Source organism: Gopherus evgoodei, chromosome 3 (genome assembly GCF_007399415.2).
Source record: "Gopherus evgoodei ecotype Sinaloan lineage chromosome 3, rGopEvg1_v1.p, whole genome shotgun sequence".
NCBI lineage: Eukaryota > Metazoa > Chordata > Testudines > Testudinidae > Gopherus > Gopherus evgoodei.
This window is the reverse complement of record NC_044324.1, coordinates 132050777-132077523: the sequence shown is the minus strand read 5'-3', so window position 1 is coordinate 132077523 and position 26747 is coordinate 132050777. Positions and strand designations below refer to the sequence as shown.

The 26747-nt window shown below is 44.9% G+C and overlaps 1 protein-coding gene across 1 annotated transcript in view; it reads right to left on the bottom strand.

Annotated features, from left to right (window-relative positions):
- Positions 1-25906, bottom strand: part of IGF2R (insulin like growth factor 2 receptor) — a 95428-nt gene extending 69522 nt beyond the window's left edge. The window contains 2 exon segments of the mRNA XM_030556692.1: positions 12189-12322; positions 25743-25906. Coding sequence (XP_030412552.1) covers positions 12189-12322; positions 25743-25891 — 283 coding nt within the window. The 5' untranslated portion in view covers positions 25892-25906.
- Positions 25907-26747: the final 841 nt, after the last annotated feature.

Here is a 26747-nt window from a genome sequence, read left to right as displayed (position 1 = left end):
AGTAGTATTTATTAATGCAATATTGCTGCAGTGTATTCAGTCTGTTTAAAGGCAGTATGCATTCTGATTAGGAGCGTTCTTTTGTTATACACCTACAACCTTTTGGCCAAGAATTGTACTTACAGCTAATCAGTGCTAAACCATCTTATTAGTTAGCCATCCTCCCTTCTCCCTATCCCCATCCCCTTGTTTGCATTTTAGACCTTTCGGGAAAGGACTGTTATTTACTCTGTTTGTACAGGTGTCCAGCACAAGGAAGCCGTGGCTTAACCGAGACCTCTAGGCACTGCATCAGTATAACTTAGCACCTCACTACCAGCCAAGACCCAGATCCTCAAAGGTATTTGGGAGTTAGGCACTTCAATACCTTTGAAGATCCGGGCTCAAGTGCCTATAATGAATGTGCATGGGGACATGCCATCAGAAGGTGGGCGGGTGTGGAATCTATCAATGATCCAGTCCATCTGTCCATGCAGCTTTGCTCAGGATGCTAATTTTAAAGCACCTCATGTGCCTGAGCTTCCATCATGCCTCCTGGGAGACTACTCCAGAGTCTTCTCTCCCTGCAGCTACTTCCTGATATTAAGTCTAAACTCACCCTCTTAATTTTACTCTAACATCTCAGGTTGTGCTTCTGTACCACCAATAAATAATTCTTCTCCTCCTTTGATGTTTGCACCCCTCAAATATTTTAACATTTACATTTCTCCTCCCCCTAAGCAGCTGCTTAAGAGAGCTTGGCTCAGTCCCCATATCAATCTGTGCCCCACATGACCATATTTGCAGTCCTTAAACCAGCCCCCAGGATGTGTTAGCATGGCAATGCCATGCTCAAAACTGAACATGATGCTCCACGTGCAGATGCACCACAGCCACACAGAAAGGCCTCTCCTGCTACACCATGCCTCAGTGGCTGCAAAAAGGGCCAATGCATAAGTGTCATACAGCAATCCTAGCTAACTGGTTGTCCACCTCAAGGTCTTTCAGCCTTACAGCCTCCAGAGTTTCTCCCATCCACTGAGTGTGGACATCTTGGATTATTTTCCCCACAGAGTCTATTAACATGAGTTTTCCTCCCTCAAGCTGCATCTCACTTTGTTATTTTCTGTCCACATTTCTAATCTACGTTCTTTTGTATTATTTCTCCAACCAAAGTACTGTTTGTAATTCAGCCCAGTATGAAAGATTTATTCACTATGTTCTTTGCTCTCCTCTTCCAGATTAAGGATGATATTAACATCTGACCCAACCCAGATCCACATCATACCCCACTAGACACCTCTTCATTAGCGGTCTACACAGTTGTTTATCATTACTCCTCAATTATCTTGGTGCCAGTTTTCAGTCCACACAAATGTCCTGACGCAGACCTATTTTAATATTTGTTAATTTTAAGAAAAGAATAAAATGTTACACTAAAATCCACATCTACTACACTGACTGCATATCCTCCTGCTCCCGTCCAACTCTAGTTTTGTACAGCTAGGAAACAAAGCCTGCCTAGCACAATTTTGTAACACTGGAGCAAGTGCTCTTTAAATGCCAGCATGATACTTCCTCTTCCATTTCCATTTCCCTCTGCTTCTAGGCCCTGTCAGAACTAGGAAAACAGGTGATGTTTGAACACATGCCAGTCAATGATTTTTCATCTCAGAGATGTAGTTCGATACCTTTAAAAACAGGCTACGTGGTTGTGGTTCAAGTTAGCTAGGCTTCCCCTAATGTATTTCCCCTACTCCAGACCTACCTGTGGGCAAGCAGTGAGGACACTCAAATAGGAATGTATTTTGGGAGCAAGGGGAACCTTCTGAATGTTTGTAGATGACTTGGACAAGATGGAGAAAGAGAAAAGAGGGTTAATATTGATAAAGGGAACCGTGACACTACAGGAACACCAGGTATAAGAATTTGAGACAGTGTTCACTGCCAATGCTCTCCCCTACTCCCCTCTGTTAAATCCTAGTGCCAGCAGGAAGGCATTACCACCAGGCTTGCTAAAATTCTGCTCTTTTGTCCAGGCCTGCAAATAAGCTGGAATGGGTGGAATTTGTGATGCACATCCCAGCAAGTTCTATTATGGTGAGCTGTACAGTCAGCCCACTTGACAACTCTGAAGAGGAAACCTACGTTAGTTACAAAGCTTACAGATGGAAAGTAATGGGTGAGAGTCACAATGGAAACTTACCAGCTAACACATTACAGTCACTCTATTTCAGGGCCTCTCTTTTCCTTACTTCTATTACAAGAAGAGCTAAATGTTTATGTTAATTTAACTACAGGGACAAATTTTAGGACATTAATGCCCTAAAAGCTATTCAGAGAACCCACATACTGTGGTGAGGAGCAACCTACAGAAGCACTCAATCACCTGTAACCTGCTAGAGGCAGGGTTACAATGCACAGTTACGGTTGATATGAGAGGAAAGCCAACAAAAATAGAGTGACAGGATACACAGAGGATACACAGTATGACCGTCACTCCAATTTAGAAGTAACTCTACTTCTATAACCATTTTTATTACTGCCGCTGTAGTTTCCTCAGCTGACATACTGCATATACAGCCTGAGTTCTCGGACAGAATGCCAGCTCTGGATGAGTCAGCATGTGCTACACAATGAGGCAGGCACAGCAACACCATTTTTATCAAGGCCATATACAGGTTTTGTTTAAGACGTGCAATTTCTACACAATTCTGCAACGTTACAGATGTGCTGGAGCGCACATGAAAACTTGGTCAAGTTGTGTTGAGAATGCTCGGTTTTCTTCATCATAAGAATCACATTTTTATTCGGTGCTTGGAAAAAACCTTCTCACACATGCAGTAAGAAGCTTTCATGGTTGAATGCCAGCAATGGTTGAGATCCGTTTCTAAGTTTTTCTCCTTCACTGCCCTGATGCTGTGCTATCACATACAATGGTGCAAAGCGACAGAAGTCAGAAAAAGCACCTTTTCACACTCACTCCTCAAAAAACACTATGAGCTGGGCATGGCAGCACAGAATTACACCCAAACATTCTAATCCTCACTGAGAAGAGAACAGAAGTACTTGTGACTAACAAATTTATTTCAGCATGACCTTTCGTGGGCTACAGCTCACTTCTTCGGATGCATAGAGTGGACACACGGACAGAAGATATTTATACATACAGAGAAATGAAAAGGTGGAAGTACCCATACCAACTGTAAGAGTCCAATCAATTGAGATGAACTATCAGTAGGAGGAAAACACCCTTTGAAGTGATAATCGAGATGACCCATAGAAGGTGTGAGGAGAACTTAACATGGGGAAATAGATTCAATTAGTGTAATGACCCATCCATTCCCAGTCTGTTTAAACTCGAATTAATATGCAAATTAGATACAATTAACTTGAGTTCAGCAATCTCTTTGGAGTCTGTTTTTGAAGTTTTTTTGTTGCAAAATTGCCACCTTCAAGTCTGTCACTGAGTGGCTTGAGTGGTTGAAGTGTTCTCCCACTGGTTTTTTAATGTTATGATTCCTGATGTCAGATTTGTGTCCATTTATTCTTTTGCGTAGACACTGTCTGGTTTGGCCAATGTACATGGCAGAGGGGCATTGCTGGCACATATCACATTGGCAGATGTGCAAGTGAACGAGCCCCTGATGGTGTGGCTGATGTGACTGGGTCCTATGATGGTGTCACTTGACTAGATATGTGGACAGAGCTGGCATTGGGCTTTGTTGCAAGGAGAGATTTCTCAAAGCAGATGCCAATGCCGTGAAGCGCATTTCAGGTCTCTTTACGAGGAAACTCGGGAGGTGCTGAAGGTAGGTTTGGAGAACATGTCCAAGATGCCATTACTTACCCTGAGCATGCGAAGTGGAAGACTGACTACCATGCTGTTTATGCATTGAAGCGCCAGGGTCGTACTCTGTACGGATTTGGAGGCTAACCTATGCCAGTAATTCTCTCTACTCATATCTGCAGACATGTATCAGAGGGGTAGCCATGTTAGTCTGGATGTGTAAAAGCAGCAAAGAATCCTGTGGCGCCTTATAGACTAACAGACGTTTTGGAGCACGAGCCTTTGCGGGTAAATACCCACTTCGTCGGATGCATGTAGTGGAAATTTCATGGGGCAGGTATATATATGCAAGCAAGAAGCAAGCTAGAGATAACGAGGTTAGTTCAGTCAGGGAGGATGAGGTCCTGTTCTAGCAGTTGAGGTGTGAAAACCAAGGGAGGAGAAACTGGTTTTGTAGTTGGCAAGCCATTCACACAGTCTTTGTTTACTCCTGAGCTGATGGTGTCAAATTTGCAGATGATGAACTGAAGCTCAGCAGTTTCTCTTTGAAGTCTGGTCCTGAAGTTTTTTTTGCTGCAGTATAGCCACCTTAAGATCTGCTATTGTGTGGCCAGGGAGGCTGAAATGTTCTCCTACAGGTTTTTATATATTGCCATTCCTAATATCCGATTTGTGTCCATTTATCCTTTTCCGCAGAGACTGTCTAGTTTGGCCGCTGTACATAGCAGAGGGGCATTGCTGGCATATATATTGCTGGCTCAATGGTCTGCGGGGAGATGTTGGATGGGATGGGAACTGAGTTACTGCAGAGAATTCCTTCTTGGGTGCTGGCTGGTGAGTCTTGCCCGCATGCTCAGGGTTTAGCTGATCGCCATATTTGAGGTCGGAAGGAATTTTCCTCCAGGGCGGATTGGCAGGGGCCCTGGAGGTTTTTCGCCTTCCCCTGCAGCGTGGGGCACGGGTCGCTTGCTGGTGGTTTCTCTGCAGCTTGAGGTCTTCAAACCAATTTTGAGGATTTCAATAACTCGGTCCTGGGATACGGGTTGTTATAAAATTGGATGGGTGGGGTTCTGTGGCCTGCCTTGTGCAGGAGGTCAGACTAGATGATCATATTGATCCCTTCTGACCTATGAGTCTATGAGTCTATATATTACATTGGTGGACATGCAGGTGAATGAACCAGTGATGGTGTGGCTAATCTGGTTAGGTCCTGTGATGGTGTCGCTGGCGTAGATATGTGGGCAGAGCTGGCATCGAGGTTTGTTGCATGGATTCATTCCTGAGCTAGAGTTACTATGGTGCAGTTATGGTGAGAATATGCTTCAGGTTGGCAGGTTGTCTGTGGGCAAGGACTGGCCTGCCACCCAAGGCCTGTGAAAGTGTGGGATCGTTGTCCAGGATGGGTTGTAGATCCCTGATGACGCGTTGGAGGGGGTTTAGCTGGGGACTGTATGTGATGGCCAGTGGAGTCCTGTTGGTTTCTTTCTTGGGTTTGTCTTGCAGTAGGAGGCTTCTGGGTACACATCTGGCTCTGTTGATCTGTTTCCTTATTTCCTTGTGCGGGTATTGTAGTTTTGAGAATGCTTGGTGGAGATTTTGTAGGTGTTGGTCTCTGTCTGAGGGGTTAGAGCAGATGCTGTTGTACCTCAGTGCTTGGCTGTAGACAATGGATCGTGTGGTGTGCCCAGGATGGAAGCTGGAGGCATGAAGGTAGGCATAGTGGTCGGTAGGTTTTCGGTATAGGGTGGTGTTAATGTGACCATCACTTATTTGCACCATGGTGTCTAGGAAGTGGACCTCTCATGTAGATTAGTCTAGGCTGAGGTTGATGGTGAGGTGGAAGCTGTTGAAATCGTGGTGAAATTTTTCCAGAGTCTCCTTCCCATGGGTCCAGATGATGAAGATGTCATCAATGTAGAGTAGGTAGAGAAGGGGAGTGAGTGGACGAGAGCCGAGGTTGTTCCAGGTCAGCCATAAAATGTTGGCATATTGTGGGGCCATGCGGGTGCCCATAGCGGTGCCACTGATCTGGAGATATATAGTCACCAAATTTGAAATAGTTGTGTGTGAGGATAAAGGCACAGAGCTCAGCAACCAGTTGTGCTGTGGCATCATCAGGGATAGTGTTCCTGACAGCTTGGATTCCATCTGTGTGGGGGATGTTTGTGTAAAGAGCCTCTACATCCATGGTGGCTAGGATGGTGTTTTCTGGAAGGTCACCAATGCATTGTAGTTTCCTCAGGAAATCAGTGGTGTCACGGAGATAGCTGGGAGTGCTGGTGGCATAGGGTCTGAGTAGAGAGTCCACATATCCAGACAGTCCTTCAGTGAGAGTGCCAATGCCCAAGATGGTGGGGCGTCCAGGATTTCCGGGTTTGTGGATCTTGGGTAGTAGATAGAATAGCCCTGGTCGGGGCTCTAAGGGTATGTTGATTTGTTCCAGTGTTAGTGTTGGGAGTGTCCTGAGTAGATGGTGCAGTTTTAGTGTATTCCTCAGTGGGATCTGAGGGAAGTGGCCTGCAGAGTTTGGTATTGGAGAGTTGTCTGGCAGCCTCCTTTTGGTAGTCAGACCTGTTCATGACGACAACCAGCACCTCCTTTTATCAGCCTCTTTGATTATAATGTCAGGGTGGTTTCTGAGGCTGTGGATGGCATTGCGTTCTGCACGACTTAGGTTATGAGGCGAGCGATGTTTTTCCACAATTTTTGCGTGCGCACATCGGCAGAAGCATTCAAAGTTTAGGTCCAGACTGTCATTTCAACCCTCAGGAGGAGTCCATATGGAGTTGTTCTTCTTGTGCTGTTGGTGGGAGGGTAATTGTGTATCAGTGCCCTGTTCAGCGTTGTCCTGAAAGTATTCTTTGAGTCAGAGATGGCAAAAGTAGGCTTCCAGATAGCTGCAGAACTGTATCATGTTGGTGGGGGTGGCAGGGCAGAGAGTGTCCCTGAGGCAGCCCAGAAGAAAAACTCTGTCCTGAGCGTGTGATTGGATAAATTGACGATATTGCTGGGTGGGTTGGGGTACCACAGCTGTGGCCCCATGTACCAAAAGTGAAGTCAGAAAGAAAGGATAGTGTAGCAAGACAAGGCAGAAACAAATAAACTAATACAGTTTGAAAGGAAAAAGTTATATATATTTCATTCTTTTGACTTGCTAGTGAGATGTGGCAGTACAGTATTTCTTTACCCTGGCTACTATACCTACTTCTCAAGCTAACAGTTGTCAGATAAAGTTTCACAACCTCCTTATATGTTTGTTTTCACTTAAATCTCAAAACGGGTTTGGATGCAAATTCATTTTAATTCAGGAATATAGGCTTGTACACACTAGCGCTTACTTCAGCATAAAATTGATGTCACTACAGGGCGTGGAAAAGCCATCACCCTGCATGACGTAAGTTACACCAATCTAAGCATCAATGTGGATAGTGCTAAGTCAGCAGGAAAAGCTACCGCGGCTTGGGGAGGTGGAGTAATGACACTTGCTGATGCAAGAGACCTCTGTCAGCATGCGGCATCTGCACTAGCAGCACTACAGAGGTGCAGCTACATTGGTACAGCTGCACCGCTGTAGGGCTAGTCTACACTAGAATTGCCAAATATATAGATTAAACCAATTTTCTTCAACAAGTCAGCTATATGCTAGAGCAGTGGTCCTCACCCTTTTTGTAAATGTTTACAGCAGGGGTAGTCAGACGCAGGCCAAATCCAGAATGCCAGATGCTTTCGAATGGACCCTGACACCCCCCACTCCACCCACCCCAGAGTCTGGACCTTGACTAAGACATTTGGATTTTGACAAAAAAATAATAAATAATAATAATAATAATAATAATGGACTACCCCTGGTTTATGGCCTGCTGAGACACAGTAAATAGTCTAGGGGTGGAGGTTCTGGGGAAGAGCCATAATTAGGTATTTTAGCAGTTGTTGTGAGCAAATATATTTGTACCCCTACCAGAGGTAAGGTATCTGGGGGGGGGGGGAATGTGGGGTAATGTCCACACACACACACAGATTTTTTTGGTTGCACTCCCCCGACTCTGACAGGCTGGAGGGCCTGAGATGAATCAAGAGGTGGCACTCCCTCTCGAGCGCTGTTGTCCCAAGCCACCCCCATACTTTGCACCCTGGGCAGCTACCCTTCTCACCCTGCCTTGGTACAGCCCTGCCCTAAGGTTGTTTCGGTCGGATCCTGCCAGGCATTCACCCCATGGTAGCGGCTCCTGTGTTGTGGGGCTGGCTGGGCTGGGTCTGGCTCTCTGCTTAGGACATAGCTACCTCTGGGGTTGCAGCACCTGTCAGGTTTGCCCCACCCCCTTTATCAGGCCAAATTTGTGGGCGTGGAGTTGTGACCTGGTTCATGAGACTGCAGTGCCATTTACTCAAATTTGGCCTACCCAGACTCCAGTCATCAGGATGGCTGGGCCAAACCTGAGTGGTGCTGGGACCCCGGAGGTTACAGAGCTTGGAGCAGGGAGCCCAACCAGCACTGTGGGACAGGAGCTGCCACACAACCCTTAAACATTCTGGTGACCCAGTTTTGGGACCCAACCCACAGGTTGAGAAATCCTGTGCTAGAGTTAGTGTTTTGTATTTCCTTCTTGTGCGTCATTTCCCAAGAGCCTATACATAATACAGAAGTTAACATCTTTAGTAGCTTTCCCTCAGCTTAAAACCTTGGCACAACTCCACATCAGCTTATATCATCGCCAAGTGCCTCCTATGCACCTTCCTTTTCCTCGCACTGCAAAATTCAGTCAGCCAACTTTATCCACAATTAAGGGTGGGCGGGGGGAAGAGATCACATACATGCCTTGAACAGGATCCTCATCAGTGGACACAAACTCCTTCTCCCCCTTCCCCTCTCCCCCCTCACCGTCTTCTCAAAAGAACATCCAAATTTCTCCCTAGGTTCATATATGCATCTCCTCTAGAAGAACAGAGGCCTATTAGGGTCTCATTAAACTGTGCTGTGCATAGCTCATGCCCTTAGAGTAGCAGCCTTCCAGGACAGGCACCTACTTTATTCAGATAAATTGTACCCCTCTACTGTATACTTAGCGCAATGTAGTAGACTAGTCATGCCTACATATTGATACAAAACATGCCCAATATCCCATTGCACATTTTTCCTTTTATGTTCTGTAGAAGAAACTCCAGTTTAATATTAATATTCTGCTTGAAACCCACCATGAGAGAGAAGTTCAGAATTAAGGCTGAAACTGTGTCTTCAATCCTACTGCACCTGGCTAGCACTGAACAGCCCCGGTGCTCAAACAATGCACACACAGAGCATGTTTGAGCACTCAGGTCAAGCAGGCCAAGTTATGATGAAGTTTCAGCCTTATCTGATTTCTTCCTTTTTATTCACTGAAAGCCTACAGACTTCTAATGCTACTCCAACTAATTTGTATGTTACTGCTGAATGTGTAAGCATATGGTGCTCACAAAACCAAGAGTAAAGTTTTCAAGGTTTTGAAATTCAAGGATTGTATATTCAACCTATACTTTGCAAGCATCTGATCAAAGTCAAATTAAACCACGCAATACATTAAAAAAAATGATTTACTGAAATTAGAATCCACAGATAGACCTAGTCCTGGGCCTGTGCGATAGAGACGATAGCTATCAATTAACTGAAAGGAATAATTTGCTTTCAAAGCTCTGTGTATCTATTCTAACTAATCACTGTACAAGTGATTTGATGAACACTATACAAAGCTTCTCATTTTGCAGAACTTGTGTAGCAGAATTCTGGCTCTGATTCAACAGTGTACTTAAACCATAAAAGTAACTTTAAGCATGTGAGTATTCCTGCTGAAATGGGCCTACTCACAAGCTTAAAGATAGGCACATGGCTTAAACACCTTGATGAATCACATTTTTACTTAAGCCCCATTTAACCCAACTAGGAGTGGGGTTCAGACACCCAATGAAACAAAATCTGTATTTTGTTTCCAAACACTTATAGGCACCATTTTTAAACAAGTCATAGTAGAGGCAAAATAACTTGTTATCTTGACATTTTTCTTAACATATTCTTAAGAGTCACAAGTAATCAGGAAATTCAGAAGTTCAAGTTCCTTTACTCAGCCACATTGCACATCCTGTTTTTTATTGCGTGCCTTTGACAATTATCTTAAGCCACACAATAAAAGAGGAATAAGAGTATGAGCCATGTGGAACTTGGTCAAGTTAGCATTGACAATGAAACCTTTGCTTCTACATTCCTTGGATTTTTAACTAGGCAACCTTGATTTTGCATATGGAGAGTTTAACTGCATTACCTGAATTACAAAATTTACACCTTAGTCATAAAGTGATGTTTTAAAAGATATAGTTCAGAATCACAAAACAAGGCTTTAAGAGGGAATTTTTAATTGGTTCAACTTGTTGTGTAATTCCTTTACCCAGCTAACATCAAGTCAATGAAAAAGACACTTGAAGCTTTGCATCAAGTGGGATATTAATGTCATTTGTCAAGATCCAGATGGTATCCTTCCTAAACCCCAAGAAGTTAAATGCTTGTCAGACTTTTAGTAGTTATGTCTCTAGAACCTAGGCTTCACCAGTAGGAATATAAAGGGCAGGGACTCTCAAGTCCATTTTAACAAATTCTGCACAGCAGTCTTACTACTAAAAAGCAATTCTTCACTGTAAGAGGGAAAGGTGTTAGAACTGAGGGTCAGACACTGCCCATTTTTGAGATCCTCCCTCAAGTGCGAAATTTTGACACATCTGTAGGACAAGTTTATCTGGCCTGCTGCCTGGGCTTTATACAAAATTCAGTTTGCTATCAGATTACATGGGATATTACAGTTATATAAAGTGTTCAGATAAAGCAGATCTGAATCTGTATGGAGTCAAAAAATTATTGTATTCCTTGACTACTGGCAATTTACAGTAAGCAATGTACAAGCCGCCATTCCAGAGAACTGGACATTTCAGATGGTGTTTGCATTTTATGCACAGACACAAAATCATGAATTAAGGCCTAGAATTTCCATCTGAAAGCCAGATCCTTTATGGTAGGACAAGCTGGTCACTTAAAAAAAAAAAGGCTCACTACTAAACACTTTTGAAAGTGTAAGTGTGTTTGCAGTTTATATATTCTCCCCTACCCCATGGAGATTAAATCTTGAATCTAACTGAGCTCTCTGGTCCAGTAGGCCAAGACCAGCAATTGAACTGAAGATTTATCACTTCTCCTAGAACCCTTCCATGCACTGAAGCAGGCAGGCAGGCAGGCTACATGTAGCCTAATTTAGACGCAAATTTCACAGTTATTAAGTGGTCTGAAAAGATGCATGAATTTTTTTTTTTTTAAAAGCTGGATATTCTTTATCTTATTTTAAAGATCTTGGAAAAATGTGCTACAAATAATTACATACAAGTCAGTGTCATCAGTTAAAGAACTAAAACCCTGAAGAAAAGGAGTAGCCACTGAACTCTTGAGAATAGAGTAGTCAGAAGCACACAGTTCTGCTTTGGTTTTTACAGGTGCAGATAGCAGATCTAAGCATGAACTGCCAAGGCCCAAATATGGGACTTTATTAACTTTAGGTTTTATAAAACCTATCCATCCCAGCTTTCTGATCACCCTCAACACTTTTTAAAAGGGACACACACACTGCACCAAACAGATCTGTCAGTTTCCCAAGATCAAAATCAAATGCACGGTGGTGACAAATATAAATGAGAAATAATCAAACCACCATCACTACCCAATGTGCAACAAAGAACCAAATAAGGGAGCCGAGGGAGGGAGGGATTACTGTGGGACTACTACTTCACAGTAAATAATTTTCAGCAATAGAAGTAGTGAGGAGACACCATGTTTGCGTGGGACATAGGTAACAATGGGCCTATAATAAGGGACATTTCTCCAGTGAGGTATTTTTGATAGATCTAATCCAAGCATTAGTCTTCTACATAAAAACCACACTTCAAACAACAAGCATGTATGCAACGTACGTTGTGCTATAAGTAGATATACTAACAACTACAGTGTAATACATACTGTTACTACTCCTGTTTAGAGGATTAAGAGGACTATGATTGGATTTCAATTTTTTTTATATTATATTATAGAGAGAGGGCACAAAAGGAATTTTAGAAAAAAGTTCTATGACCTGTATCATACAGGAGGACAGACTAGATGATGACAGGGATCCTTTCTGACCTTGGAAGCTATGATTAGCTGCTACAGACTTTTGTACACTGGGTAAAAATTAACCAGCACAAGAAAAAGAATTTAGTAGGCGGGTTAGAAATCAGATTAAAATTTTATCCTGTAATTTAAGAAACGTTATGGCTAACATACATTAGGAAACCAGGAGAGAAGCTGCAGCACACATGCCAGAAGTTCTCTATATTTTGGAACGTTGACACAGTAAGAAACAAAACATTAACTTACCTACTGACAGATAGACCTTTTTATTCAGGTCATATGCACAGATTGCACTTGATCCATCACAGTCTTCAATGCCACCACAGGGATTTATTTTATAACGCACATGTTTATCTACATCAATTGCTTCCCATGTATAACTGAAAGAAAAACAAAAAAGGTAGCCTGTAAGTTAATACATACCTTCACAACCATTTACTCAAGCCCAAAAATCCATCCATGAAATATCAGATCTAACCAACGCTAAGCAGAAAATAATGCCACAATCTCTGTAACATTGGAATCCCAATTCTGAAGTTTCTCTCTGATGCAGTACAATAATTCCTTCATGTTATTTAGGTGGATGGGCTGGGGGAGAGGGGAAAAAAAACAAACACACACACACACACACACGGGAAGAAATTTAGCCACTTTACCACTGACTGAATATGTTTCCAACTCAGCAGCTGTCTTTGTGATAACAGAGTCCCACCTGTACAGAGCTCTTGTGAATATTCCTTCAAAAATCTGGCCACTCAATACTATGGAGGTGTTGACAGAGATATTTTTCTGGGTCACATTTGAATTGACAGGTTTCAGAGTAGCAGATGTGTTAGTCTGTATCTGCAAAGAGAACAGGAGTACTTGTGGCACCTTAGAGACCAACAAATGTATTTGAGCATGAGCTTTCGTGGGCTACAGCCCACTGCTCAGATAAATTGGTTAGTCTCTAAGGGTATGGCTACACTTACAGTTTTGCAGCGCTGGTAGGTACAGCTGTGTTCGTACAGCTGTGTAGGGCCAGCGCTGCAGTGTGGCCACACTGACAGCTACCAGCGCTGCAGTGTGGCCACATTTACAGCACTTGCAGCGCTGTTGGGAGTGGTGCATTGTGGGCAGCTATCCCACAGAGCACCTCGTCCCATTTTGGCGCTGTGGCTTGTGGGAAGGGGAAGGAAGTGTGCGGGTCTTCCCGCTTCCTGTTCCAACATCCCGTGGTGCTTTGCTACACATTCCGAGCAGTTTGGCAGCATTGTGAGTCTGCAGCGCGATTTATGCGGTTTTTGTTACAAATGGAGCCTGAGCTGCTGAGGACCTTGCTAATGAATGTTGCCAGCACATCACGCATGGCAGTGGAGCTATTCCTTCAGGTGCAAAGTGACAGTGAGGAGTCAGACGATTTTGAAATGCCTGACACTCAAGACACTCAATTGCTTGTGGCAGTAACAGACGTGCTTAGCACTGTGGAACGGTGCCTTTGGGCTCGGGAAACCAGCACTCAGTGGTGGGATCACATCGTCCTGCAAGCCTGGGATGATGAGCAGTGGCTGCAGAACTTTCGGATGAGAAAAGCCACTTTCATGGCACTGTGTGCTGAGCTCGCCCCTACCCTGTGGCGCAGGGACACGAGATTGAGAGCTGCCCTGCCAGTGGAGAAGCGGGTGGCTATTGCAATCTGGAAGCTGGCAACTCCAGACAACTACCGATTGGTGGCGAACCAGTTTGGAGTGGGAAAGTCCACCGTTGGAATGATGCTGATGCAAGTTTGCACGGCCATTAATCGCATCCTGCTAAGAAGAACTGTGACTCTGGGGAACGTGCAGGACATTGTGGATGGCTTTGCAGAAATGGGTTTCCCTAACTGTGGAGGGGAAATAGATTGGACGCATATTCCTATTCTGTCACCACCCCACCTGGCATCAGAGTACGTTAATCGCAAGGGGTATTTCTCCATGGTTCTGCAAGTGCTTGTGGATCACCGTGGGCGTTTCACTGACATTTATTCAGGATGGCCTGGAAAGGTGCACGATGCACACATCTTTCGGAACAGTTCCCTGTTCAGGAGGCTGAGGGCCGGGACTTTTTTCCCAGACCGCAAGATCACAGTAGGGGACGTCGAAATGCCTACTGTGATCCTTGGAGACCCCACTTACCCCTTAATGCCGTGGCTCATGAAACCGTATACAGGGAAGCTTGACAGGATCAAGGACCGGTTCGACTACAGGCTGAGCCGGTGCAGAATGACTATGGAGTGTGCTTTTGGCCGTTTGAAAGCCCGCTGGAGGTGTCTTTATGGGAAGCTAGATTTGGGGGAAAGCAGCATCTCCGCTGTTATATCCGCGTGCTGTACCCTCCATAATATTTGTGAAGGGAAGGGTGAAAGATTCAGTGAGGAATGGACCTCCGAGGTTTGATGCCTAGAGGATGAATTTGCACAGCCAGAGAGCAGGGCTACTAGGGAGGCCCAGGAAAGGGCTTCAAGGATTAGGGATGCCTTAAGGGAGCAATTTGATGCTGAGAGCCAACAGTAATGTTTGGTGCCTTTGCTGTGCTCCTTTCTACCTTGGGGTACAATATTTACCACTTCCTGCAATAATAAAACGTATTGTAAAAGCCATAAAATCCTTTATTCAAAGTACAGTACATAAAAGGCCAGGGGGGTTAGGGTGGTGGATTGTACATTCAGAGGTTTGAATATGTCCTGTTTGGATTACTGTTCAATGTCTGCTGCACTTCACGATTACTATGCTGCAGGGTAATGGGGGTGGAGTGCACAGGGTAAGAATTATAGTTATCAGGGCTGGTAGGTGATCGTACAGGTGCTGGGGGAAGCTGGGGGTAATAAGAAACTGGCTGCTGGAGAAAGGTGTTTTGTGCAAATACTGGGGAACAAGAAAGAGAGCTTTGGGAGGGGTGTGGGTTACCACAGTACATATCTGCCTGCATGGCTACAGGAGACTCAAAAGACTCAGTTTGGCGAGCCAGGAGGCTTATCTGCTTTGAGGTTTTTTTGATAGTCAATTCCTTTCTCCTGCTTTCTGTTTGCCTCCAGTCATACATTTTCTCTCTCCATTCCTGCGTCTTCCTACTTTCTCTGTTGTAGTGAATCATAACTGCTTTGATCAATTCTTCTTTTGATTTTCTGGGATTTCTTCTCAAGTTCTACAAGCGACGTGAGACCGGTGATCCGGCTGCATTAGTCAAGGTCACTAAACAAAAACATAGATAGAAACATGTAATACACAGAGGCTACATTGTTTATCATCACACAGTGAAGGAGTTTGTAGACTTTTTGTAGCATCCTTCCCACATACCTCACATAACACAGAGAGGCCAGGGAAGCTAAGTCATGGCGAGCAATGGGGTGAGTGTTTCTGCCCCGGAGTGCACCTGGGAGGGGGAATTGACCGATGGGTCACTGGGGTTTATCTGCACTGGGTACAGGAGGTAGCTGGTGTCCTGCACAGGGGACAGTAGTGAACAGGAAGGTGGCGAGCTGCTGGTGGGGGGGAGGGGGTCCACGTAACTGCCGGCCTGCTGGTGAGGGGAGGGAAACGCACAGCTGTGCTGGCTGCCTGCTGGGAAGGGTGGGGGAACACCGGAGCGCACTGCGGGGCTGGCTGCCTGCTGGGGGGGGGGGAGGGGGAGACCGGAATGCACCGCGGGGCTGGGGGGGGGGGGGAACGCAAACCTGGCGCCCTGCACTCAAGTATCCCTAAATTCTCAACGGGGTTTCCTACTGCCAAATATATCACTGCTGCGTGTTACCTGGGAAGAGAGGGTGGGCCTTCTACAGCAATGTGGATTCCGCCCTGGCCCCTATGCAGCTTGCCTGTGTGCAGCCATGGTCCCCCCACCCCTCGCTGCACAGTGGATCGGACGAGTTAGCCTGACCGGGACAAGGACCACGGTGGCTCTCCCGATAAACTTGAGAAAGCACATTGCACACGCTCTGGCTGCAACTTTTCAAGAGATTACCGAGGCCGATTACAGAGACGTGATAGAGCAAATCAATGGGCTATTCCACGTTTAGGCATGCATGCAGGCAGCCATAACCCAAACCCTCCTCTCCCAAAACATAAAAATCTGCTTACCCCAAGCACGCTCCTCAGTTTCTTCCTCACCAGCAACTTCCAGCTGCAGCGACTGGCTAGCCTCCTCCTGGCTTGAGAAGAGCTCCTGGCTGCATGCCTCCTGGGACTCCGGGGTGTCTCCCTCCACGCCAGTAGCCTCACTGTCTGCTTCCTCTACACCCTCCCCACTTCTCCCTGCTCTGAACTCTCCATGGTGCTCCTAGGATTGGCAGTGGGGTCACACCCAAGTATGGCATCCAGCTCCTTGTAAAAACAGCAGGTTGTGGGAGCAGCTCCTGAGCGGCGATTTCCCTCACGGGCTTTGCAGTAAGCACTCCTCAGCTCTTTTATTTTGACCCTGCACTGCAACGCGTCCCGTTCATGGCCCCTTCTCAGCAAGGACTGCGATATCTGCCCATAGGTATCATAATTTCTCCTTCTGGAGCGCAGCTGTGCTTGCACAGCTTCCTCACCCCAAACACTGATGAAGTCCTGTAGCTCGGAATTGTTCCATGCTGGGGCTCGTTTGGGGCGTGGAGGCATGGTCGCTGATTGATTGAATGATTGATTGCACTCCACACCTGGCTGAGCAAACAGGAAGGGGATTTTTAAAATTCCCGGGGCATTTAAAAGGAGGGGTCAGCTGAGCCCAGGGCAATGGAGTGTGCATGATTACCAGAGAGGCTTCTAAGGTATGCTGGGATACCTCCTTATACCCCGGAGGTCAATAAAAGCGCTGGTGGGTGTCCACACTTGCTCACCAGCGCTGGAATCCCTACACCCGAGGCTCGACCGGGTGTACAGCCAGCGCTGCAACCAGGGAGTTGCAGCGCTGGCTGTGCTTTGCAAGTGTGGCCACATCCTAAGTTGCAGCGCTGTAACTCCCTCACCAGCGCTGCAACTCTCTAGTGTAGCCAAGCCCTTAGGTGCTACAAGTACTCCTGTTCTTTTTGAGAAAAATGACAGGGGCTTGAGAGAGAGATGCTTCTGAAGGAAAGACTGAGTACTAATACGTATGGTTAGACCAAAAGAACAACTGAAAGAGGCACAGAGTTTCATACTCATCTTTAAAGTAAGTAAATACAGTGAATGGAGAGCCATTTAGCTAAGTACAATGGAGGGATGCTATGAAAAAAAATGAAGTAAAATTAGGAGGACAATGTAAACAGAACAAGAAAAATTTTCCCTAGAGATGTCAGTTTGTGGCTTCATCGGCCAAGAAAAATGGAGGCACTTTCTTCACTTGGGGCTTTTAAATTTAGAGTGGACAAAACACTAAGATAAACATTCAAAAGAATGGCCAGCACTTGAAGATTGATCTGTCACAGATATTTCTAATGCATGATCATGGTGGTATTAAAGCACTTGTGTGACCTATTAGCTCTTTCCCACACTTACCCCCTTTTCCAGTTTCTACAGTTTTACAATTCCAGTATTGTTTGAGACATTTATCCAACAGCTGTTAGATCTACCAATGAAATTCAGGGTCAATGCCACAAGAAGCCCAGCAACCTGGTCCAGCTACTGGGATTTCGCCAGGGTACAATCCAAGGACTCTGCTTGAGGGCCTCATCTTCTGTACCAATCTCTAGCTGGCAGGAGTTTTGATCATTTGAAGCCATCATTCCCCAACCCACAAAACAGATAGAACGCAAAGATGCTCTCCTGGTCCACACTGCAGGCTGACTGTTGATACCAGGAAGAGAGAAGAGGAGCAGTTCTGCTACTCTGTCCCACTCTCAGGCTCGTTTGAGTCATTTTTGTCTATGAAGATCTCCAGTGCCTGGTTGCATTACTGTTTGAAACAGCAGGTCAAAGTTTACTAGGGAATTTTCAGTGCACCACAGCAGCATCCACTGACTGTTAAGGCATGGCATGGAGAAGCACTCTAGATTTACACCTAGCTTGCAGTGCACTAGCTTGCTATATAGACATGCCCTGAGTTCTCACTTTCCCCAGAGGCAGCAACACAAAGAAACTTGATAAGCAGTGTGTCAGTTTCACCACTGCCCACAAGGTCTGTACAGCAGGAAAGAAGTTGACCAGTTTTCTTAATTTCACTCTGTTGCTTGGAAAAAAAGGTTATAGGTTGGTGTAGAGGCATCAGAGCCATCTGCAAACTCAAGAGTGTTAGACAACTTTCCAAACATGACCTGTTTTCTTCCCCCCAAGCCTTACAGTAGATCACTTTTTAGTTACTAAATACCAGGTAGGAAAAGTTGGTGTCATTAGCAAACCAATGGAAGATGGGTAAAAGGAATCAATATCTACTCCACAGGAATCTCCCCTTTCGTCTATACAGTCTAATCTTTAGCCCCTACATAGAGGTACATTTCACAAATTAGTTATCACTGAGGTGGAGAAAGCGCTCCAAGCAAAAGCAGCAAAGAACAGAAGTTAACGTAAAAATACAAGAAATGGAGGAAGGGAAAGGAGTTAGACAATGCCAGAGCAAAACTAAGTGGTAGTAAAAAAAACCTGAAGAAATTGACTTAACCCTCAGTTATCATGGGGGCAGGAAAAGAAAAGACTACAGGCTGGGGGGGGGGGGGAGGAAAAAACAAACACACAAAATTTAGAACAGTTTTCCATCAGAAAACGCAGTTCCATTGAAATAAAAAGTGTGTTAACAAAATTTTATCACTCTCACCTAGTGTAGATAAATGATTTTTTTCCTAAAAAGGTCATTTAAATCAGATTTCTAAGTTAAATTTAATACTTTTATTAAAAAACATGTACATCTATGTCATAAACAGAGTGTTAAGGGTTAATGTCTCTTATACCTGTAAAGGGTTACAAGTAGGAAACTGGACACCTGACCAGAAGACCAATCAGAAGACAAGATACTTTTAAATTCGGGTGGAGGGAAGTTTGGGTGTGAGTTCTTTGTTCTTCTCTCGGAGGGTCTGAGAGAAACCAGACATTACTACAGGCTCTAAGTTTCTTTTCATATAGTAAGTAAAACAGGCGGTTTAGGCTTTAATTGTTTACACTATTTGCATTTGTGGATCTGGCTGCTTAACTTTTATATGTGTAGTTGCTGGGAATATTTTGATTTGTATCGGGACTGGGGGGGAAGGTCTCTTTCCGGTGTCTGTAAGCTACAGGACCCTGTAATAGTTATATCTTGAAGTTAAAAGAAAGGAAAAAGTAAAGAATTATCTCTATTAAAAGATTTCTTTTTAGAGAACCTGATTGTTTTTTCCTCTGTTTCCCTTGTTTTATCCCAGGGGATTGGGATAACTCACCAGGACGGGTGTGGAGACGGGAGGGGGAGAGAAAATCTCTGTTTTCCTTGAATCTGTTTGCCTCTTTGTGGAAGGGAAGGAGAGATGCTTCTCTGTATGGTGATTTAAGAGGTTAGATCAGTATCTCAGGATAGCCCAGGGAGGGAAGTTCTGAGAGGGGGAAGGTGGGGGAAATGGTTTATTTCTCCTTGTTTTAAGAACCCAAGGAATCTAGGTTCTTGGGGTCCCCTGGGAAGGTTGGGGAGATCAGAGTGCCCCCAAAACACTATATTTTTGGGTGGTGGCAACCTATCAGACCTAAGCTGGTAATTAAGCTTAGGGAAATTCATGCTAGTATCTCATTCCTGGACTCCAAGGTTCAGATTTGAGAAAGAATGCTATGACAACCTAATTTCCAGTTACATTTGAAACTGACATCCTAAGCCAAGACTTATAAGCCTGTTAAATCATTCCATGTGTCAAGCTTTTCATACAGTAAGTAACATGCATTGACAGAAAGTCACTAATCCTGAGTTAAGCAGGAGGAGAGCACACTCTTTATAGGCCAGGTTTACACTACAAACTTGCATCGGTATATCTATGTCACTCAGGGGTGTGAAAAACCCACACCCCTGAGCCATGTAGTTATACCAACCTAACCACTGGTATAGACAGTGCCATGTCAACAGGTGGACCAGTGGGGTTACAAGAAGGTGAAAGTCAGTGCAGGATCTGTCTTCTCACGTTTAGGCAGTAAGCCACCTAATAATAATAATAAAGCTTGAAAATGCCAGTCACCAGTTCTGGTAAAGCAGAAGGAACCTAGTTGGTCAATATTCTGTGTGAGTTTGCTCTGAACAACATGACCTACTGGTTCTCTACAGCTCAGTGGTAACAGAGGACTACTGGAAAGTCAGACACACATCTACGTAGTCCCATGCAATTGTAGAGGCCCATCACAAGTGGTATTCATTGCCTTGCTAGCTACCAAACCACACCAGCCTCTCCTTTTTGATGTGGTCATGAGGCTCTATTCTCTGTGTGCTCAAAATTCTGCAAGAGTTCCACATCAGTAAGCTTTAAAAAGAATTGTAAAGTTAAGCCACAAGTGTCTATGTAGTCAACAGTAAAGACTACAAGACTGAAGTTTTGTTTTCATGGTTTGTGAAGAACCCATTCAGTTGTTAAACATGTCTTACAAGAATCAGGTTTTTTTAAAAAACTTTTAAAAGTTGTCTTTAAATTGAAAGACTTAAAGATGAACCAACCCTGACAAAAACCTTAGAGATGTGTTTGTATCATAAATACAAATCAAAGAGCAACAAAAATTAATCTCTACATCTAGCCAAAGCCTTCTAAGAAGCATAAAAATCTGAACAGCAGGAAATGCAATGTTACGGTCAAATTTTAAAAAGCCACACTGGAAAGAATGCAGTTAATGTACCCCAATCAATCAATCTCACCCTCTGCTCTTGTATGCCAGTCACTTTGTTCAAACAAACAAACATTGATGGTAAGTATGTTCTTACGACAAATCCAGAAGCTATGTCGTATGTCAAAGCTATATAACTTACTGAGTTGGCCAGGAAATCTTAACCCTCACCCCCATGGTTTGACATTTCTCTTGAGGCTACATATGTCTTATGACACATCCACTGGCTTATGGAGCAGAATACATGCTAGCCAATTACAAGGATGAACCAATTTTAAAGTGCCCGCAGCTGAATGAAGCTCAATTACTGCAAACAGAAAAGGGTTAAAGCAACAGTAAAAAGGGATCTGATATGAGGGAAGCATGTTATTAAGAAAGCAAGATGGGATTGGGATCAGTCTGGTTTGCATATGTAGAATACCACCTTGCATTCATGTGGCACCTCCTACTTAAATATTTCAGCACACTTTAGAAACCTGCTAATTTATCTGAATTTGCCCAAGGTCACAAGGCACGGTTGTGAAAGAGCCAGGAACATCAGGTTTCCTCATTCCCAGCATGCATCTCCTCGAAAGAGGGTGAACTGGAGGCCGTTCTCTGGTTCTGTCAGTGGCACACGTGTTGGGAATGGCCCTGACACACGTCAATTATGGTACACTGTACTGTGATTAAGAGACTGAAAGAATAGTATAGAGTTATGATTGGAAGAGCCTGGGCGATGAGATGAGGAGAGAGATAAGGCTGTTGGAGATGGAGTTAAGCTGCAACACTTTTGAATTTCCTAATTTTAAAACAAAATTATAAAGTATTTGAAACACCGCAACATTCTATTAATATTCTATTAAATTTTCCCCCCCTCTAAAGCTAGTGACACTGCAATGGGTTTACAACTTTTGCTCCGTCTTAGTGAATCTTTGCCTGAGGTTTATTTTAAATATATGCAAGAGCAGCTGCCCAGCAACACCTCTGCACGTTAACACAATACTGGTTGAGCTAGCGCATGAAAACTACATGGACTCATCCTACGGCTGCAGAAGAAGCCACTTGCTCTTCATCAAGCCACACTCCTTTTGTCTAGGCAAGGTCCATCAGAAAGGAGGAAGGCAGAGGGGAAAATATAAAGGTGGAAAGGGGCTAGAACATATAACAGTGCAGAAACAATTTTAAAAGTCCAGGAAGAAGCCGTTTTGCAATGGGGGGGGGCAGGGGAAGAGGGAGGGATAGTTTTCCTTCAAGATTGCCCTGAAAGTATTTGCTGTATAGAAACATCATTTTGAAATTCAATAAATTTGTAGACATGACTTAGAAGTAGTTTTCAATACTAAATCTGTCCCCAGGTTATTTTGTGACTTCACAATAATTTTCCTTAAAAAGGATTTGTCTCTCCTCTACTGCTGTGTGAAAGATGCAAACAAACTGGGGAAGAGTTTGAACTGTATCCAGAGCGCAATCAGCTACACAAGACAGTCTCTCCATACCTTCAGTTTTTCTTTCCTCTACTTGTCCTAATTATAGTATCCTTAACAGTTTAACTGGTAAGTCTTGTGACAAATCACACAGATTTAAGTTGACTGGCTTAAAGGGACACTCTCTGAAAGCAAGATTTTTACCTTGCACAGTTATGGCTAAACATGTGAAGAAAAACAGCAGGTAGAAATCATGAAATTAGTTTTATAAAGCCAGAGAACATGATTTAGAAAGGAAGACTGTTTCTCCATAAGAAGCTGCCTTTCACTCCTAGATTCCACAAGCAAGAGGACCAGGAACAAGCAGAGAACCTCAGAGTGTGTTTGTGGTGCCTGTGAAGACTTGGAGGCGGGCTGTCCTACATACTACTTTTCTATCTTGAAAAATTTCCCTCTAGTTTGCCCAGCTTTGAACACTGAACAGGGTGTGATAAGACCAGTGAGAAGGAGACATGGTTCCAGTGTTTCAGCAAAAGAGACTGGCCAAAAGTTAAACTGATTGAGAGACCTGCTATACCCAGGCCCTTATCATGGGATCAGTTAGCAATCGAGACATTTACAAGTTATGTTTGTAGCATTAGTATTGTACTAGCAGTTTTTCCGCAGCATATAATAATTGAGACAGAAGTAAATTAAACTTACAATTAGATGCTATTTTTCACTGCAAGTTACCACAGCAAGATTTTCATAACTGTTAAGTTGCAACAACAAAAATTATATGATTTATCACCCAGCCGCTTCAGATTATTGGATAAGAGTAAGCTATATAAACAAGGAAAGTCAATACGTTTGTGATGAGCATGTTAATATTCTGAGAAAAAAAGGAAACACATAAGATATGAAAATGTCTAGAATCTGGTTTCTTATTTCTGCTTTTGTTTCCTTGGACAGCTCCTTCCAATTCAAACCGTGATAGGAGAAGTAGTAGATGTTGCCAAGGGATGTGCCAAGTGAAGGAATGGTGGTCTGATTTCCAAGATGTCATGTGAAAGGCAAGTCCGTTGAATATTGTTTGGAGCTCTAACCTAGCTGAGTCCTGGGAATGGGCAGTCTGGAGCAGTGTGTTCTTGGAATAATGGTGGGAAGCATTATGGCATAACAGCAATGGAAACCGTAATAAATGACAACAATTATAGGTAGGACTGAGCCCAGTAAGAGGAAGTGTCAGTGGCATCTTACAATCAGTTGCCTTTAAATAATCAGTCTGTTGTCATGACATCCCTGATTTGAGAGGGAGGTGCAGAAGAGTGATGAAGAGACTAGTACTTACTCAGACAAGACTAAAAAGTAAGAGCTAAAATGTGGCTCTCTCACCAGCAGATGGCAGAGTAGCCTGGAGGAGCAGAGCTGGGGTAAGGGGCTCCTTTCTTACAAAAGGATAGAGCCCAGAGGTGGCCTTGTTCCTGGTGGTGGTTACTGACTTAAGAGAGGAGCCATGGCCTCACTTTCACCATTTAAAAATTGAAAGAATCTGAAAAATGAAAAGTGACCAAAAGTCCCACTGGGAGGAAGCAGGAAAGTGGCTGGAGCAGCAGGGCCCCAGACCCTTTAAAGGCTCTTAGGATCCCCTGCTGTTTTCACTGGTGCCAGGTGCACGTAGGACCAGCTGGACCTTGCTCCTGCTGATAGATGCAACCCCAATGGGGAAGACAGGAGCACTGGATAACTCCTCCAATGCTGAAGAAAACATTTAGCTTTTACTGGAGATCTTACATAAATGAAGATGTGCATGTGTGCTTTGAGAGAATGATGTGTATTCATTTTCTGAGTGTTCTGTTTTGTGAGTGATGGTAGTTGAATTATTCAGAGCTGAAACAACATGAAAACCAAGCAATCCTGGACTATATTCCTCCTAGAAATATAGCTTTGAAAAGGTACTTTTGTAGTTAGACTGTAAGCTCTTTGGAGCAGGGCTTGTCTGTGTTATGTCTTTGTACAGTATCTAGTGTTACTCAAACTCCTGTTATGATTGAGAACCCTGGGAACTACTGTAATGCAAGAAAATAATCTAATAAAATGCATTACTGACTAGAGCAGAAGCAAGGCCCATAGAACTTTTGAACACATATAGTAATCACCTGAGAAGAAGAAATCCATTGTATATATGCCCATAGTAGGTAAGCTTGTGCAGAGTTTGTGTAGTTGCTGACCATCTTAGAAAAGTCATATCTATAACATATTTTAATTCATTCCTACAGTTATTTTTTTGTGCAACTCTTATATTAAGCCATAGAATTCATCAGTACTAAAAAAGTTAAATGCCAACAATATTTATAAACTGGATGGAGCAGAATCACACTTTAAGGATCTAAAGACTTACTCCAGAAACAGTGGGTTCCGTGTTTATGATGTCTCAATATCAGAACAAATGCTTACTTCAAACCAAAACGTGCTGCCATACTTCCAGTGCTCCTAGTTCCAGCATTCCTGGTACCTGGAAAGCATCTGTGACTCAAAGACACCTATAAATTTTAACTTCTGAATTTCTAACCCAGAGGGGAAAAAAGCTAGCTCACAAGCAGCTGCTACAAACTAAGTTACAGCCAGTATAAGTTTTATTTTTTCTCACCCTTGTTTAGCCTGACACCCACTTAAATTGGCAACTGGAACAACTTGCTTGTGTTGACTCAGAGACACTTTATGCATGCAGAAGTCATATTATATTAACACAGTTCCTTTGATCCCAAACGTTCCAAACACACTTAAATGAATTTAGATATATTTGACACTAGTAGAAAGCAGTCACCTCCAGGGAAGAGGGCAGCAGCCAGGCTATGGCCCAGGCACTGGAGGAGGAAAACTAATCAAATATACCAGTACAAAACCAAACTTAATAAGCACAATGGGATCACTGACACAAAAGCAGAGCTAACTACTCATATTTAAGGTTCTCCTCTGAGAGGACACAAACCCTAACAATTTGTGTGAAAATTTCAAGTGTCCAAGTCACTTTTGAAAATGGGACTTAGGAACCTAAGTCACTTAATGACTTGGGCACACCCCCCTTTCCCTACTTCAACAGGACATAAACAAAGGGTAATAAAAGGAGACCAAGTACCTTGCAGCCTCAAACATTACCCACTCTTTCTTCACAGATATACACCATAGCGGCAGTCTCCTTAGAAACCAATTAGGGAGGATCCCGAAGCACTCTACTAGCAGAGTCACAAACTGCACATAAGGGTCAAGCCCCCCCTCACGCAACCACCGCAGCTGAAACACAGAGCTGTTTCATGGCCCAACACAAGGCAGATGGTGAAGGCAATAAAGGCCGTGGCCCCTGAGGACTGCGCCTAAGGAAGCAAGAGGCAATTGCACAAGAAAGAGTTTGGCCACACCACCACAAATGGTGCAGGTGGCGTGGCACACAAATAACCGAGCATGAGAGGCAAGGACCTCATCTGACAGGCAGGGAGCCAGCAGCTCCGGGCACCCGTTCGCCCCCCAGTTCGCTGCCACATTTTTAGAGATGTCTGCAGCTCAGTGAGGGGTGGGGTGCGGTGGGGGGAGGGTCTCTTCAGAGACTCTCCCTTTAACGCCACGGGCCTGGCTGCGGGCTCCAGCCCCCTCCCCGCGCGGCAGCTCCGGCGGAGGGAACCCACCTGCACAGAGGATCCAAGTCCAGGCTCTGGGCCTCGCCGCCTCCCCGCAGCCCCGCGAGCAGGAGCAGGAGCAGGAGCGGCCAGGCCGGGAGGCGGGGCGCGGGGAGACACCGCGGGGCAGGGCCCGAGCCGCGGGCGGCGCGTCTCATGGGTGCAGCGCGAGGGCCTCAGAGCGGAGCCGGAACTGGCGGGCGCCGCTGCCCCTGGGACATGATAGAGAGGAAGGGTGGGTCATGTGATCCCCACCCCCGGCCGCTCATGTGACTCCCGGGTCATGTGACCTGTCATGTGAGTGACAGGCTCTGCCGCGGCAGGGCTGGTGCCCGGCGAAGGGGGGTGTGAAAGGGCTTGTGTCTGACCCCGCCCCCACGCACCAGCTTCTACCCACCCCGCCCCGACACCTCCCCTCCCCCAGGCAGGCGCCCCCCCCCCCCCCGCAGCCCCGTGACATCTCTTCTGGGCCCGCACTCTTTGACACACACACACACACACACACACACACACACACACACACCCAGGCACTCACCTCCTCCCCCCGTAGGGTGACCAGACAGCAAATGTGAAAAATCCGGACAGTGGGTGGGGGTAATAGGAGCCTATATAAGAAAAAGACCCAAAAATCGGGACTATCCCTATAAAATCGGGACATCTGGTCACCCTACCCCCCCAGGCACTCATCCCCCCACAACCTTTGACACCTCCCTTGGGCACTCACCCCACACACATACACAACTGACACCTCCCCAGGCACTCACCCCCCACACACACCCCACTGACACCTCCCCTGGTCACTCACCTCCCACACACCCCAATAACACCTCTGCCGGGCACTCACCCCCCACACACCCCACTGACACCTCACCTGGGCACTCAACCCCCCCCATGCACCGCGCTCACCCAAGCACTTACCCTTCCAGCCCAATGACACTTCACCCCCCATACACCCCACTGACACTTCACCCGGGCACTCAGGCCCCATGTACCCCTCTGACACTTCATCTCCCC